General features: G+C 38.5%; 1 protein-coding gene across 2 annotated transcripts in view; it reads right to left on the bottom strand.

Annotated features, from left to right (window-relative positions):
* Positions 1 to 8,707: 8,707 nt before the first annotated feature.
* Bx42 (Puff-specific protein Bx42) overlaps positions 8,708 to 17,975 on the bottom strand; it is a 224,628-nt gene continuing 215,360 nt past the window's right edge. For both annotated transcript variants that reach the window (XM_067138220.2, XM_067138221.2), the window contains one exon: positions 8,708 to 16,488. In XM_067138220.2, the coding sequence (XP_066994321.1) occupies positions 16,290 to 16,488 (199 nt within the window). In that variant the 3' untranslated portion in view covers positions 8,708 to 16,289. The remainder of the gene's footprint in view (positions 16,489 to 17,975) is intronic.

Below are 17,975 nucleotides of genomic sequence, written 5' to 3'. Positions count from 1 at the left end.
AAGACTGTAACGATCGGATGAATATAAATTAGAGCGATGTATGGAATATCCGCTGGTCACACAGCGTGTATCGGCGGCACGCGGAAGCTTTTTCTGGCGCGAATTTTAAAAGGAGGATCTTAGTACGTAAAATCGTGAAATATAACAGTTCATTCGTAAAACACACTGTCTTTCCGTGAATTTTACGGACAAACCGTAAAGTTAGTGAAGGGCAACACTCTCGCTCGAGACTCACGTCGCAGATCTCGAAACTCTCGCGAGAATCTCGAGACCGATCCTCCTGTAGTGCAAGCTGTACGACGTAAACTGTAAACTTGATAGTATATCATTGGCAGTTATGGCGCGAAATAACGTTCTCATATGAAATGGTGAGAGCCAATACATTTTGTCAAAAGGCTGGAAAAGTACTGCATGTTCAACTATGAACCCCTTAATACCATTAACGAAAGTGAAAACCGAATGTAGTATCTTAAACTATTCACGACTTATTCTCATACAGAAACGTGCGTGACGATAATTTTTTTTCAAAAGCCTAGGAAAGCACTGCATTTTGAACTATGAGTTCCTTAATAGCATTAACGAAAGTGAAGACAGAATGCCAGTATCTTAAACTGTTCACGAGTTATTTCAGCCGAATAACCCGTATAATTTGTTAATAACTGTTATTAGGGTGTAAACCTACCTGGACGCCTCGCAATCGTTGTTGACAGGGTAGCTTCCTATGATGCACGCCGGGCCGGAGGTGTTCTGTGACTATTCCTCTTCATTTATATTATGTAACTTTAAGTGTCAGATCATCCCAGAAGTATTTCTGCCGACGTATTTTATTTCTTTTGAATAAACAACACAGCGGGCTGTGATATGTGGCATCTCTTCAAAATAACCGACATCTACGACTTACGTTGCATATAGGATATCGTCTTCAAGTTGTCGCGTAAAACTAGACAAAATTATACATTGCACTGTCATATACCGAAGCACCTAATTATTATTATTATTAACAAATACATCGCAAATGGGAAATATCCCGGTGGCAATGATCACTTACAGTAGTTTCAATCAATCAATCAATCAATCAATCAATCAATACTGATCTGCATTTAGGGCAGTCGCCCAGGTGGCAGATTCCCTATCTGTTGCTTTCCTAGCCTTTTCCTAAATGATTTCAAAGAAATTGGAAATTTATCGAACGTCTCCCTTGGTAAGTTATTCCATTCCCTAACTCCCTTTCCTATAAATGAATATTTGCCCCAGTTTGTCCTCTTGAATTCCAACTTTATCTTCATATTGTGATCTTTCCTACTTTTATAAATGCCATTCAAACTTATTCGTCTACTAATGTCATTCCACGCCAACTCTCCGCTGACAGCTCGGAACATACCACTTAGTCGAGTAGCTCTTCTTCTTTCCCTCAATTCTTCCCAACCCAAACTTTGCAACATTTTTGTAACGCTACTCTTTTGTCGGAAATCACCCAGAACAAATCGAGCTGCTTTTCTTTGGATTTTTTCCAGTTCTTGAATCAGGTAATCCTGGTGAGGGTCCCATACACTGGAACCATACTCTAGTTGGGGTCTTACCAGAGACTTATATGCCCTCTCCTTTACATCCTTACTACAACCCTTAAACACCCTCATAACCATGTGCAGAGATCTGTACCCTTTATTTACAATCCCATTTATGTGATTACCCCAATGAAGATCTTTCCTTATATTAACGCCTAGATACTTATAATGATCCCCAAAAGGAACTTTCACCCCCATCAACGCAGTAATTAAAACTGAGAGGACTTTTCCTATTTGTGAAACTCACAACCTGACTTTTAACCCCGTTTATCATCATACCATTGCCTGCTGTCCATCTCACAACATTTTCGAGGTCACGCTGCAGTTGCTCACAATCTTGTAACTTATTTATCACTCTATAAAGAATAACATCATCCGCAAAAAGCCTTACCTCTGATTCCACTCCTTTACTCATATCATTTATATATATAAGAAAACATAAAGGTCCGATAATACTGCCTTGAGGAATTCCCCTCTTAATTATTACAGGGTCAGATAAAGCTTCACCTACCCTAATTCTCTGAGATCTATTTTCTAGAAATATAGCAACCCATTCAGTCACTCTTTTGTCTAGTCCAATTGCACTTATTTTTGCCAGTAGTCTCCCATGATCCACCCTATCAAATGCTTTAGATAGATCAATCGCGATACAGTCCATTTGACCTCCAGAATCCAAGATATCTGCTATATCTTGCTGGAATCCTACAAGTTGAGCTTCAGTGGAATAACCTTTCCTAAAACCGAATTGCCTTTTATCGAACCAGTTATTAATTTCGCAAACATGTCTAATATAATCAGAAAGAATGCCTTCCCAAAGCTTACATACAATGCATGTCAAACTTACTGGCCTGTAATTTTCAGCTTTATGTCTATCACCCTCTCCTTTATACACAGGGGCTACTATAGCAACTCTCCATTCATCTGGTATAACTCCTCCGACCAAACAATAATCAAATAAGTACTTCAGATATGGTACTATATCCCAACCCATTGTCTTTAGTATATCCCCAGAAATCTGATCAATTCCAGCCGCTTTTCTAGTTTTCAACTTTTGTATCTTATTGTAAATGTCATTGTTATCATATGTAAATTTTATTACTTCTTTGGCATTAGCCTCCTCCTCTATCTTCACATTTTCCTTGTAACCAACAATCTTTACATACTGCTGACTGAATACTTCTGCCTTTTGAAGATCCTCACATACACACTCCCCTTGTTCATTAATTATTCCTGGAATGTCCTTCTTGGAACCTGTTTCTGCCTTATAATAATAACCAGCATACTGATGTGGGCAAGTTTTCCTTCGTGAACAGGACCATAAGAGATTGGAATAAATTACCTGCAGCAGTCTTTGATAGATACTCTTCCGGTATCAAATCGTTTAAGAAGATGATTAGTGCCAGTGGCGGCTCGTGACAAAATTTTTAGGGGGTTCACAACAACATTGTTGTTCATGTCTCAAATCAGCAAAAAAGTAACATAGGTACATAAATCACTTCACTAAAAGTTCCTTGTACGGTTCCTTTTTCACAAATAATATGGTAGAACCCCTGTAACCGAGGATAAATTTTATACTAGACTAATCTTTTAGTGTAGAACAAAAGCAAAATTCATAATAACTTTACTACACTGTGAATATTGAAGGATACGAGTACTATTCTTGGTTTTTAAATAGCACGAAGTTCACCTGGGTATTAGTGCAGAACAAAACCAAACTCCATGGCCTACCAGGCGACCGCTGGTCAGCCCGGTGGCTTGCATATTATAAGGTGTCGTGGTGTCAGCACGACGAATACTCTCGGCCGTACAGGGCGAGTTGGCTGTGCGGTTAGAGTCACGCAGCTGTGAGCTTGCATCCGGGAGATAGTGGGTTCGAACCCCACTGTCGGTAACCCTGAAGATGGTTTTCTGTGGTTTCCCATTTTTACCTGGGGCTGTATCTTAATTAAGGCCACGGCCGCTTCCTTCCCACTCCTAGGCCTTTCCTATCCCATCGTCGCCATAAGACCTATCTGTGTCGGTGCGAAGTAAAACAAATAGCAAACTCTCAGCCGTTATTCTTGGCTTTCTAGACCGGGGCCGCCATCTCACCGTCAAATAGCTCCTCAATTGTAATCACGTAGGCTGAGTGGACCTCGAACCAGCCCTCAAATCGAACCCGGGGCATCCGGGTAATACGCAGGCGCGCTACTCCTACACCACTGGGCTGGTTGTGTTAGTGTAGAACCAAAGTAAAATTCATAATAACTTTACTGCACTGCGAACATTGAAGGATACGAATACTATTCTTGGTTTTTAAATAGCACGAATTTCACCTGGGTATGACGAGAAGAACAGAAATAACGTGTACCACGTTTACCGGTCGATTTATTTTAAAGAATTGTTTCCGAATTGACCCCAACAGTCTCTACATTATCTCGGTTAATCAGAGTTCTACTGTATCACATGTTAATTATTCTCGTCTTGGAAATTATAGACACACGCACGCCTCTAGTATCCAGGTACGTGTGCCTACAGTAGTCGTCAGGTTCTGTACTTGAACCACTCATTCGTGTACCTACCAGTGCATACAATGCCAGAATACTGCGTCAAAGTTGACCTCGGTAGAAATGAACGCATAGGGAATTCAATACTCGCGTTTTTGTGTGCATGAGAATTTTCATGTTTATTTTTGCACTAAAATGCGCAGGATCTGTGCACCCAGCTGAATTCCATACACTTCTTTCTTTGTTGAACAATAAATAGAGCAAACAAAAAAGCACATTCCTAGATCTACATCCACAGAGCCACTTGCGTTTCGTACACTTCTCTCTTAAACTTACGCCTATGCTCGTGTTTGTCAGTTTTTGTAACTTTCTCGATAATCAAATCTGGTCTGTCCGGTCCAAGCCTTTTAATTTCCAACTTATCCTGAGATTAATATTTTTTCTTCTTCTTAATCTGTTTACCCTCCAGGATCGGTTTTTCCTTCGGACTCAGCGAGGGATCCCATCTCTACCGCTTCATGCGCTAGTGTAAAGTGTCCTGGAGCTTCCAACTCTGGGTCGAGGGATACACCTGGGGAGGATGACCAGTACCTCGCCCAGAGATTAATATTTCACTGGTTAAAATAACCTGAACTGAATTCATTTTCTCTTACACAAAGAATACCATGGTTACAAACCATACAAACAGAGAAGCAAACACAACACTCAAATAAATTTCACTTGAAAAGTTTTTCCAATCACAAGGTAAAGCAAACTCCTTCCCGCGATCAAAGAGAATGCTCGCGATTATGAACACCTGTTCACAACGAACTAGAAACTGCCTAGTTAGAATTACTAGGGAAATCTGCCGGTAATGTAATGCAATAGTAGCTCCTGGGAGGCTGTGGCTAACCGTAATAGGGGAGGTGGCGGACCCTTGTGGTCAACTGTAATACTGCCACTGGTTTGAGGGTGTGTCTAGACGACAAGACACGTACCTTACCGTGCTCCTCGCTAATGGGAATATCAGTGCATAAAACATGACGTCATCTGCTTTGCGGATGGTCTTCAGCACAATAGCGCATTTTCCAGTGTGCTCGCTGCACTGTCAGTCAAAACGAACAACTGTCGGTCTTGGTCGGTGTAACGGAGCTTCGACATAAGTCGAATTCTTTCGATCGATTGTCGAAATCAGGTCGAAAGAAAGTTTTAAATTATCCATGAATGCGTAAAACTAGGTGTTCACGTGCTCATGCGCTCCTGAGAGCCCACCGCCAATGATTAGTGCTAGTGTAAAGTGAAGAGTAAAAGCTGTAAACGACGGACACTGAATTAGTGATTTTCTGCTGGATTTAGAGTGTTAAACTAGTAGTATTTCTTCTAATATTTTCTCTCCACGGGACTGCTTGTTGTTGTTGTTAGGTAGTTATGTTTTAACTTTAGTATCACTTGTAGTGTTAAGCTAGTAGTAAGTTCAACCTATAGTATTGTAAGCCATAGTGTTAATGGGAATACGTAATTTGTGTGTAATAATGCTGGATTTCGAAAGTTAAACTTCTTGTCATATTTTCTTTCGTTGTTGTTGTTTTTGTCGTCGTTATAGTTGCAGGGTAATTATGGTTTAACTTCACTTTATCATCACTCGTAATGTTAAGCTAGTAGAAAGCTCAACCTATCGTATTGTAAGCGGTAGTGTCAAGCACTGGAAATACTGAATTTGTGTATGATGATGTTGGATTTAGAATGTTAAATGAGTAGTATTTCTTGTAATATTTCCTTTCCATGGAATTGCTTGCTGTACTCTTGTTGTTGCTGTTATTTGGTAGTTATGCTAACTTTACATATGACGCGAATACTCTATTAACATTGTAAGGAATTATTTCCTTCGTCACCAACATATCGGCAAATACAAGCAATGGTCATAATATGATATTGAATGTGGGGTCTGATAACGATGTACACCTACCTGTCGAAAGAAATGGAGCAAACTCAAGCATTTTAGACTACACATTCTATTCATACGTAATGGTGGTTGCATAGACAGCAGGGCGCATCTTGCTTCGTCTCGAGTTCGAATAATGCACGCCTCTAGTATCCAGGTAGGTGCACCTACAGTAGCCGTCAGTTTCTGTACTTCGCCTATTCATTCGTGTACTTACAATACCACTGCATACAATGCCAGAATGCGTAACCTTTATGTTATACTACGTCAAAATAGATCTCGCTAGAAATGAGGGAAATGAACGCCCTAGTCCACGTATTTACGGAATGGAGAAGGTGCGTGGTTTGCTATTCGCATACTCGGCGAAAACAACATTCAGCTCCGCCTACCCGTAGGCCTACGACACACTGCTCGCCACACAATGCGGGGACAACGCTCTCGAGATCTCTCGCGAGAAATAGTGTCTGCGCTAGTCTCGAGAAATCTCGTCTCAGACTGCCCATCACTATCTGAGAGGGTAGCTTCTTGTGATGCTGACCGGGAGGGATGTGTTCTGTGACGATTCCTCTTCATTGATGCGTTAGTAAGTGCCGGATAATCCAAGACGTATTTCTGCCGACGTATTTTTACTTATTTTGAACAACCAACACAGCGGGCTGTGCTATGTGACATCTCTTCAAAATAACCGACATCCACGACTTACGTTGCGTTTCGGACATCGTCTTCAAGTTGTCGCGTACAACTAGACAATTTCACATTGCACCGTCATATATCGAAGTACCGGTACCTAATGTTGACGCGAATATTCTATAACATTGTAAGGAATACTATTTCCTTCGTCACCAAAATATCGGTAAACATAGGCAGTGGTCATATGTTATTGAATGTAGGGTCTGATAATGACGCACACCTACCTGTCGAAAGAATTGGAGAAAACTCAAGCATTTAGACTACACATTCCACTCATGCGTAATGGTGGTTGCATATGTAGCAGAGCGCATCTTGCCTCGTCTCGAGTTCGAATAACGCACGCCTCTAGTATCCAGGTACGTGTGCCTGCAGTAGTCGTCAGGTTCTGTACTTGAACCACTCATTCGTGTACCTACCAGTGCATACAATGCCAGAATACTGCGTCAAAGTAGACCTCGGTAGAAATGAACGCCCTAGTCACTTATTGACAAGTATTTACGAAATGGAGAAGGTCCGTGGTTGGCTATTCGCATACTCGGCACAAACAACATTCAGCTCCGACTACCTGTAGGCCTACGACACGCTGCTCGCCGCACAATGCAGGGACAACGCTCTCGAGATCTCTCGAAATTTCTCGCGAGAAATTGTACCTGCGCTTGTCTCGAGAAATCCCCAGAAATCTGGAGACCTCGTTTCAGACTGCCCATCACTAGTAAAAGTTGGCAGGTATGCACATCTGTTTCCTAATTATTAAATATTTATAATGTTGCAACTGTTTTCTAGTGCATTATGTGGACAAGAACTGCAAAAAATTTGAATAAGATTGAATGAGTAATTGAGAAGATACTGCAATGTCTATGTTAGCATGTAAAATTGTGGTAACTTGCCAGACTAATTTCCACTGTGGGGGGTGGGGGGTATTGCATGGTCAATGAATATTACTAGCTAGAGGGATTAATGGAAAGTTTCCAATATTCTGCAGAAAATCGTAAGAACTAATTTAGTCATCTGATATGCTGTGCACATCATTACTACGTGAAATACCAAAATATGGCATGTTTTGAGCCCAATTTGTATCCTTATCCATGCAACACAATAGGTTCAGTTAAACTAAATGATAATCTTATATTGCAACTTTAAAATCACCCTTACAACAAACTTCATTGTTATCTTCTTCTCTTCCTCCTTTTGCCCTTATATAACTCTAAAGAGGATCATTTTATTTTTATCCACACTCTCACAGTCTTTGAAGAGTTCATGTTATTCTCAGATTAGAGAGCTGATGACTTAATATTAGCACATGAATTTCAACAACTATCAAACTACAGTATCTGTTGAATAACCAATATGCTGTTGTACCTCATGATCCCAGGAACAACTCCATGTCTACTAGCTTGTGAAGAATTGAGGTGTAACAAAATTTAAATACAGTAGCGACATTACATTCAAATCTTGCTATAGTTCCTCCAGAGATTGCACTACCTAGCAAAAATGTCAAGAATTTTAATACGTTAGCATCCTACATAAAACATAGACTTGAAAGACTACCGTTACTGGATTTTTGGGTCATGACGAGCTCAGCTAAAACATTAAACATAACCTACTGTGAACAAATGCTACTTTTACCTTTTACAAAAATTTAACTGATCAACAGTCAGTTCTCAGAGACTGCTTTCAGTTCAATATATAGGTCACTGATAGACAAGCCATTAAATGTAAAAAGGTACCTAATTTCCGCAGATACTAGTACAAGTCTAGAAACGCACATCTTCCATCTCTCGATCGGATAAGTTTTTCCTGGAGTTTGACATGGAAAACATGGAAAATACGCTGTGAACATTTCAGCACTGAACAGATTATTGTTATACTACACATGAAGGTCTAGGTACAAGTCATAACATATAATTCTGATGTGTTCACTATAAAAAAGATTTAATCCACAAGAATACTATACATCAGCAAGACATTTTCATTATCCTTAAAAATGATTTGTGCTCATGTAATTTAAAATGGGTTGCTTTACAACAAAAATAAAAAGAACATAATCAAAATGTAACAATTTTTATTAGTAAAACTATGGTGAATGCTGAACCACAATTCCATAAAGACATTCTTTCATATTTACAATAAAAATCCAGAAGTGAAATTATAATAGTGACATGTGAATAAGGCACAGAATTATTGGAATAATTCTTTCCTGAAATTCACCCCGATTCTGATTTAATCCTATTTAGTGCATAGGAAAACTTTATGGTCTATATGTATAAAAAACTGTTACTGAATTAGACATAAAACTCAACTGGACATATACCTATGGCCTGAGACCGTGTGTGCTGTTGCTGTCCAGAGCCTAGGTAGGTATATTAAAGGAGTAAAGTAATCAGATACATTGAATAAGTATTTCATTTTACTTTCTTAGCCTTGACTTAGATACAGTTACTGAAGCTCTCTTTTAACACAATTCTCTTTTCTTTTCTTGCTGAAAACAATGTTTTTAATATCATACACGTACCTACAGTTATGACTCCGGACAATCCCAAGTTTAATTTCTTTCCATACAACAGACATGACCTGATCACCATTACAGGTACCGAATGCTGACATATCAATCTCTTTGAAGTCAAATTCTAGCAGTAGTAAGGACACCCATCAACTGGCCTCATACAACAGAGCAATCACAAATTTCTCAAGTAGCAATTCTTTAATTCTGTCAGCTAGTAGAATTTTAAGTCATCATCAATATTAACTGTAGACTACTAGCACTTGGCAACATAGCACAACTTGCTCGAATCTTCCTTACAACACAATTGAAGACCTAACATTTTAAATGTGCTACATCCATGTGGGCATCTTCAATCAAAATAATCAATGCTGGGTTACAAAAACCTAATACACAGCACACTATTCTTCTGTTATAACTGATGGCGAGTTACAGCATTTTATCACCTCATGTTATTATTTTCAATATTTTTGCTATGTTGATGTGTTTTCGCTACGAAGAAGAAAATGAGGGTAATCATGCCTACAAACATTGTGGTTCTGAGAAGGATAGACGATTTAATGCTCGAGTTAAAGGTTCAAATTATACTACAAGTTCTGGAAAAACAACTTTACCAAAATCAAGACTAACACAGATAGGTATTATTCTTTCTAAACTAAGCGAATAACAAGGAATGGAGGTGTGTGTAGGATTATCAAATGGACTATTTTCTACTTGAAAATTAAGTAATTACCCTCTACATCTTCAGGTTAATTACGCATGTTGTTATCTATCCTGCAGGTCCTTGTCACATGATGTACGTACGTTATTTCAGGAATTCTACCAACAAGAAAAAAAACAACACAAGGCACATTTTAAAAGGGTTTGATGCAAATACTACCAGTCACAAGGAGGAGCACAGGTAAAAATGAACAGCCTGAGGAAAGCCACCCCCCAGCAAGTGTTATGTATATAATGTTCGTGATGGAAATGGTGGTCATTCCACAGCCCATTGTTAAACATTTACGGAGGTCTTTGGAGTTACTGGAAGAAGGATCGCCACATTAACCAAGAAATTAAAGATGGATCAAGCTTCTTACCATGAGCGAGGTGTTCATACAACTGTAAGTATACTGATGAAGATGTTCGACAGATAAAACATTTTTCCAAGAGAAGTGAGTCACTATACCACAAAAATGTCCTTGAGCTCTGATCTTAATATAACTTGTTTATACAAAGAAGTCAAACATTCAAAGACTAAAGTCAAAGAAATGCAATACAGAAGAATCTTTCAACGTATTAGGTCGTGTTGAAGAGATGTTAAGTACAGAAATCGGGAGGTTGTGGGTTCAGATCCCACTGGTGTCCGGCTGGCCATTTTTGTTCTGTACTTAACATCTCTTCAACACGTACTACATGTACGTAACATGACCTAATACATTGAAAGTCTGTTTCGATTACAATGCGGTCGTGAAAATTCAATATTCACAGAAGAATCTTCTTGAAATATTTTCCAAACCTATCATTTGGCAGACCAAGAATACTTGCAAGAAATGTGACTTATTGACCTTCAAGGAAAAGGACACTCATGAAACAGCACCAAAGCCACAAAGGAACTAGAATTTCATCATAGGAAGGCAGAAAGTGCAATGAAAGACGTGAGGAAAAATGCAGTATCACCGACAGAGGCACGGTTTGTGGTGAACATTTTTGCCTAACTTCGTCATTTAAAAAAGTTATTTTGGTATATTATTGTAATTTTTGTTTTATTTAGTCAATAATTTTACTAAATTTTATTTCCATTTTCAGCAATAAAGGCTAAACCAAAAGATAGCTGATAGCATATTTTCAGTAAAACAATTTAATTTTTACATATATACAAGAAACATCAGAGTTAATGCTTCTGCTGAAAATGCATATTACATAAATCAAAGCATGGATACCTGGAAAAATTTCACCCTGTCACTTTAACAAGTAGGGCCTAGCCTACGTACATTATTGACACATCAGTTAGTAAAAGAGAAATACCATAAGTTCCATATTACTGGGAGTCAGAGCTGTTCTTCTGTCAGATAATATATTACAATACACAGAAAATTACCTCTGACTATCAACATTACTGACTGGGATCCGTAAAGCCTTCACAGCAGCTTCCACAAAAATCCCCACATTCTGATTTCAGGGAATGAAATGATAGCATATCATCAATATCTGTACCAGCTCTACATGAACTAACCAGATCCCTGAACATTGTTTATGGATCAAGATATTCTGATGTTGGAAGTCCTCAAAGGATAGAAATTGTCTTTACTGGACGAGACTTCAGCATTTTGTAAATCACCTCTGTTTGTTTTGAGTCAATTTTGCAAACATTTATGATTTTGCACTTAGCAAAAAAACAGGTGCCTCTAATCATCAACTATGCCTGGAAGTGACACTCTTACATTAGCAAACTATCTACAACGCGTACTGTTTCTGCCAATTCAGACACACTCACGAAACTGTATGTTTTACTTACACCAACTATCATGTTACAACTTTAGTGTACACAATCATGGCAACAGTGAGGCAATAATGTGTTTGTGGCATGGGGATGAAAGATCAAATGGGGCAAACAATATACCAGTATCATCATGTCTATTCCATGTACTGAACTGAACCAGAAATACTAGTAATGTAACTAGGAACAAAGAAACTATCATGATTTGGAGTGACAACTGCTGTGGGTGTTAAAAAAACCCTGCAGAAAGTAGATATGAGTGTATGAAACCGCACCAATTTATATGATACAGCATCACTTCTCCCGGCACTGAAAGCCATACGCATTTCATTTACTTGTAAGCCTCTTTTCATACTTTAGTGGATTTAAATGTTTTAAACACAAAAGAAAAACACGCATTCACATGTATGTATTACAGATTTCTTATACTGTACGGTACTCTTAATGTGTTCATAGATTTAATAATACAGTAAGTTACAGTAGGCATTTTGCCGTACAACAGTTACACTTTAATAAGAGTAACTTCTCTCTCATTGAAGTTAAACATAAAAGACAAAAGGTAACAGTCAAATAATTTTGGGTAAGTATACACATAATATTTTTCAACTTTCTTAAAAAAAGTTCTTCACGGTTTTCTGTTTTATAGTGGTTCCTCACTTGTTTCGTTGGTGTTCCGGAGTTGCCTCAGCATCACAATGGTGGCAGGTATAGTGTCATCCTGCTGTTCGATGGAATTTTCTCTGTATGAGAAACCTTGCGTGAATTGTCAGTAGTCATCATCATGTTCATTACGCACTCAGTACAGTACTAATGCAAAATCTTTTATGAATTAAAAGAACGGTAGTGTAATTACACTTACAGATTGGTCTTGGATAATTGGGGTTCTACTGTACTTATATGTATTTACAGGATGAACCTGAACTCTACTGACAAACTTTCCGAGTTTGTTCAGGGATATCTTCTGAGTATATTGGAATGAGGGATACATGATCTCCAGTGGCTTGTTACACAGTAATTGCAATTTGTTTGGTTCGTTACCCCAGTTAGCTTTGTATCTGTATTGCACTGAAAAAAAAAAAAGTTTTTATTTTTGAACACAATGTGATAAAAATGCATGTTTTGTCTGAGGGTTGTTGCATTACTCTGTGTTTTGGGTTGTAAATTTTGATTATTGCATAGTACAGGTTATTGTGAAGGTATTTTCACAGAAACAAAAGGACAAGTGGAGTAACAAACTGTATAAATATAATTATATTATTACTCTGTCACGAGCCACTGGAGACCACGGATCCTATATACCAATATACTCAAAGTATCCCTGAACAGTACAGTACAGTGTCATGTGGTCTATTTGAACTGTTGGTCCCAGGGCATACTTTTCTATCATGCGATAGGGACTTTGCATGAATCGAAAAGTGGAAGAAGGCGGCTATGTTATACACTTGACGATCTACAAAATGTCATCACTTCAGCACACCCTTAAACTTTCAAAATGCTGAAACAGGACGGAAAAGACTTTATAGACTTCCAGTCTGCTGCTGATAAAGTTACACATCAGTTCTGCTACACATATTCGAATCACCTCCCCTGGAGTTGTGCACATCATAGGGTCATTAAATAAAACTGAAGACTGAGAAACTGTACAGATCCTGAAGAAAGGTAAAACAGCCCAAGATTTTATTCAGACACAGCTCTCAGTACTGTAAGATATTCCAAGATTGTCACCTGAGAAAACAAAAGATTTGAGGAATATGCTTCCATAAAAACCACAACTGCACCAGCAGTTTTCTCTGACTTGTATGAAAGTACAACAAACTGATTTAGAAAGAAGTATTCTTCAAGTATGTCTCAAAACAAAATTTGCAAGTTATTTCTTGACATTCGTTGCAGCACGATGTTTCTGTGGGACACAGCCCATTCAGTACAAGTAAAGGAATGTGTAAGAGACCTTTTACATTTCTCACAGTTATGTTGTACAGTAGAACCTCGATTCTCCGTTTTTGGAGGGACCACAGAAAAAAACAACGTACAACACGGGAAAACGGAAAATCCGGGAATGAATGAACCATCAACAATTTGGCTAAACACCACAAAAATGAAATATGTATACGTATAATCTTACAAACACCCATAAACCAAACCGAACTACAGCCCCAATGGGCCTTCCGCCTACCAAGCGACCGCCCTCGATCCGAAGGCCTGCATGGTCAGTGTGTCGAATCCTCTCGGCCATTATTCCGGGCTCTCTAGACTGGGGCCGCCATCTCACCATTCAATAGCTCCTCAGTTAAAGGTAATCGTAGAATGAGTGAACCTGGAACCAGCCCTCATATCGAGGTAAAAATGCCTGACCCGGCCGGTAATCGAACTCGGGCCCTCTGAGTGACAGGCAGGCAAGTTAGACCGCGGGGCCAGCTTCAAACATTAATTACCGGTAGGCGGTTTAAAAATCTGGAAACTTTGCATGCGGTTTTACAGGGGGAAACTTCATCAGTTTTCTCCGAAAACTTCTTTCAGTTCAGCAACTTTGATCAGCCAGAGCCAAACTCTTCAAAAAATCTAATACGGCACCCGCAACTACAAGCCAAACAACAATCGACCAACAATACTACTGTAAATTTGTGTTACTTAAGAAGGAGCCGTTTCGATTCCTGCCTGAAAGCCCAGTGACTATACAGTGCCCTGAGGGAAATGCCGAAATCCTGTTCGGCGATACACGCGAAGAAAGTAAAAAAAAAAAAAAAAAAAAACATCTAACCCTTGACATACCGTAATCTAGACGTTTTGCAAGTATGAACATTTGACGAAATTCGTTTCGTGTTCAAGAGCTGTGGAAGAAATGCGCTTTGTCTCCTTCCAATTGTTGTGGACACACTCTGCTTTATGATTTCCACGGATTCTCTAAACAATACCACCGGAATGCGATGCTAAGATGGTCACTTATAAAAGTTCGCCGCCGATCGCTTTTCCAGTAGGCCTACAGTACTTCCTCAAATTACCGGTACCGCAATGACGAGACATTAACACAAACTGGGGCAAATATTCATTTATAGGAAGGGGAGTTAGGGATTGGAAATTTCCAATTTCTTTGAAATCGTTTAGGAAAAAGCTAGGAAAGCAACAGATAGGGAATCTGCCACCTGGGCGACTGCCCTAAATGCAGATCAATATTGATTGATTGAAGATCCGCAAGTATGCCGTAGCCGTCCTTTTGTGAGATAGTTTCTTGAAAAACGCGTGATCGAGGATTTAGCGTTCATGGGACTTAAATTTCTGGACGGTTGATCTGGGAAACCGTTTCTTTGAGGAACGGATAATACGTGATTTTTACAACGTGATTTAATTAGGGTGCTCACGGGACCACGTAATTTAAATGAATAATACGGGAAAACGAGGTTTCCGCGAACGCATAATCGAGGTTCTACTGTAGTGGTATTTATTTTCTAAGTTCCATTATGGTTAAGATTTCCTAGATGTCAAAGGTTTAGTGCTATAAATAACTTACCTGAAAACTAATTTGTTACATCATAACACAATTTCTTCATTATATCTCAGAACATTACTTTTGGTCCTTAGCACATTTAGAATGTTAGGTCTTCAATTATATTTTGGATATTTTTCTTCAGCCTATTCATGTTTTCTTTTTCATTTAAATTGTATCTACGTTGTACAGCATATACTCAAACACCTTGCATGTTCTTCTCCAGAACTTAGAACACAGAATACAGCAGTGGTTTTGAGAAATACCACACACAAATAAAAATCAGCCTTTTACTGATAACTCTTACTGAAATTCTGACAGATGGGAACATGAATGCAATGAATTACACACCAGAACTGGAGAAATGTTGGCAGCTAAGTGGTTTACTTCAGAGGTTGCAATCCTCACTGAAGCTTTTCTTTTATCCAATCCTCTCAAGGTACATTTACAAATTATCACAACTGTAAAATAAACTGCAAAGAGTACACATAGTGTACAGTGCTTAATGGAGTTTCATACGCCATTTCATCTCCACGACTTTATTGCTCTTCTGTAGTAATAAGCACTGATTCAGAAGAACCTCCAAAGCCAACAAGAAAACAGAAAAGCCAGTCAAATTTCTGTATATCATTCAAAACAAGTTCTTATATGGAGTTGAGTACTTCCGCACTTCTGCACATTATACATACTGTTTTTCACAGAGAATATACTGTGGTATACTTACAAAATTTGTGACTCAATTACAAGAAAACTATAGTAGTAAACAAAAATTTGGCTCAACATTTGCCTACTTTTAACTACTTTCTTTCCTTCTTTCTTTCTTTCTTTCTGATACAACAGCAAATTTCTTGGATGCTGTAATGAAACTGTGCGAAACTAAATGGAAGGATTTTCATTTAGAAACTACAGCATACAGTCTTTCTCCATCTTGCTGAAAAGCCAGTTTTCAGAAGGGACTGGAAAAATTAAAAATTGTATAAAATTAGGACAGTGGTTTACTTTAATACTGACCTCAATTTCAAACAAAAATTGCATAAGCATGACATCATATGGATGGCCTTGAAGACTCCTGAATGACTCTCGTAAGTTTCTTTCTTCAGCAATTTAGGGGCATTCATGATAGAATTTAACATTAACTGAAAATCTAGAATATTATGCATGCACATATTAATCTCTTCGTTTTCGTTTATCCCTGTCCTCTCCTCCTCTGCGATCTCTGTCGTCTTTGGGCCTTTTGCTAGCTCGTTTAGCTTGTGTTAAGAACTGATCCAGACCGAAAGGATCTTCTTCTTCTTTCTCAAACTGTACAGGTCCACTTCTTGCAGCATTACGGTCGGTACCACTGAATTCTTTGTCCGGCACAAATCTATGAAGAGAAAATGATTCACAAATATAAAAAAAAATTCTTTTCAAGACATCCAAGAAACTGAACATTCTTACACTTGAAATACTGAAGGATTTTATAGCATCAAAATGATGAATTTTCTCAACATCTGTTCACTGATTATTTTGATTTACTATGAATCTATGGTTATATACACAACATATTCCATCCATTTATAAAGGACGCATACATTCATTACCAACATTACTATGTTATTTATTTACTTCTTGTATGGCTTTTAGTGCCAGGAGTGTCTGAGGGCATGCTCAGCTCGCCTGGTGCAGTCTTTCTACATGATGCCCATGGGCGACCTGCGTGTCTGGATGTGGGATGATTATGATACTGATGTAGGGAAGAGAATGAAACCGTGTCAGCATGTAGCCTATTCCTGACGAACAACAACAAGGGGTCTACTCGAAGCTTTACATCCCCATCCAATGGAAGAATCATCATCAACAGCGTCATATGCCCTCACTCCATGAGCACTGTGGAGAGGTTTGGAATTTAATCCAGATTTCTGGCATGCAATCTAGTGATTAGAAATTGTATACCACCACCTCCCCTATCCTCCCGGCCAACATTCTGATGGTGACATTTTTTTTTGACCAACGGGACTCGAAGTGGCTAACCATGGTGTCAGACCATATAGACTTTAATGCAATAACAATCATGGGCACCAGGTGGGCTATGACTATGTTCATAATAATTAAAAAGAACATTTTTTCTATATCTTACAAGATTATTAAAACACCCATGCAAATTATTCCTTATTTTTCCAGCCATGAACCCATTATATTACTTTAAACAAATGTCACACATGCTTATACAATAAGAAAGAAGTGTTGAACTTGATTATTTATGTTACATAATATTATCAGCATGGTGACAGTGGAATTGTAAAAAAAAAAAAAAGTGATTGATTGTAAGTAACATTTTATGGCCAACATAGGACCACTCCAGTCAATTATACAAAGAAAATTTAGTAGCTTTTCTATGCTTCCAAAAAGTGATTGATATTAATAATAATGTTACTGGTTTTACATCCCACTATCTACTTTTATGGTGTTCAGAGAAGCAGAGGTGCTGGAATTTTGTCCTGAAGTTCATTTACATGCCGGTAAATCTACCAACACGAGGCTGGCATATTTGAGCACTGGACAGAACCAGGATCGAACCTGCTAGCTTGAAGCCAGAAAGTCAGAGCTTGGCGAGATACCACTATCCTACATATCCTTTGGATAAAAATAAATAAACTTTACATATGCTACAAGTTCTTTGCTATAAAAGCCTACAAATCTAAAGTTATACGAGAGTATTATTAAACAGGAATCTTGGTCATAGGTCGCCATCTGTTCGAATAAAACAGAACATAAAAATTGATATGCAGGCAGCCTAGATGGCATAACAAAAAACCTGCAAAAATTAGCATATACCACACTATTATTATTACCATTATTATTCAGACTGCA

The sequence above is a fragment of the Anabrus simplex genome, chromosome 1 (assembly GCF_040414725.1).
Source record: "Anabrus simplex isolate iqAnaSimp1 chromosome 1, ASM4041472v1, whole genome shotgun sequence".
In the NCBI taxonomy this organism is placed as follows: domain Eukaryota; kingdom Metazoa; phylum Arthropoda; class Insecta; order Orthoptera; family Tettigoniidae; genus Anabrus; species Anabrus simplex.
The sequence above is the reverse complement of the archived record's forward strand: the minus strand, read 5'-3'. Positions and strand labels throughout refer to the sequence as shown.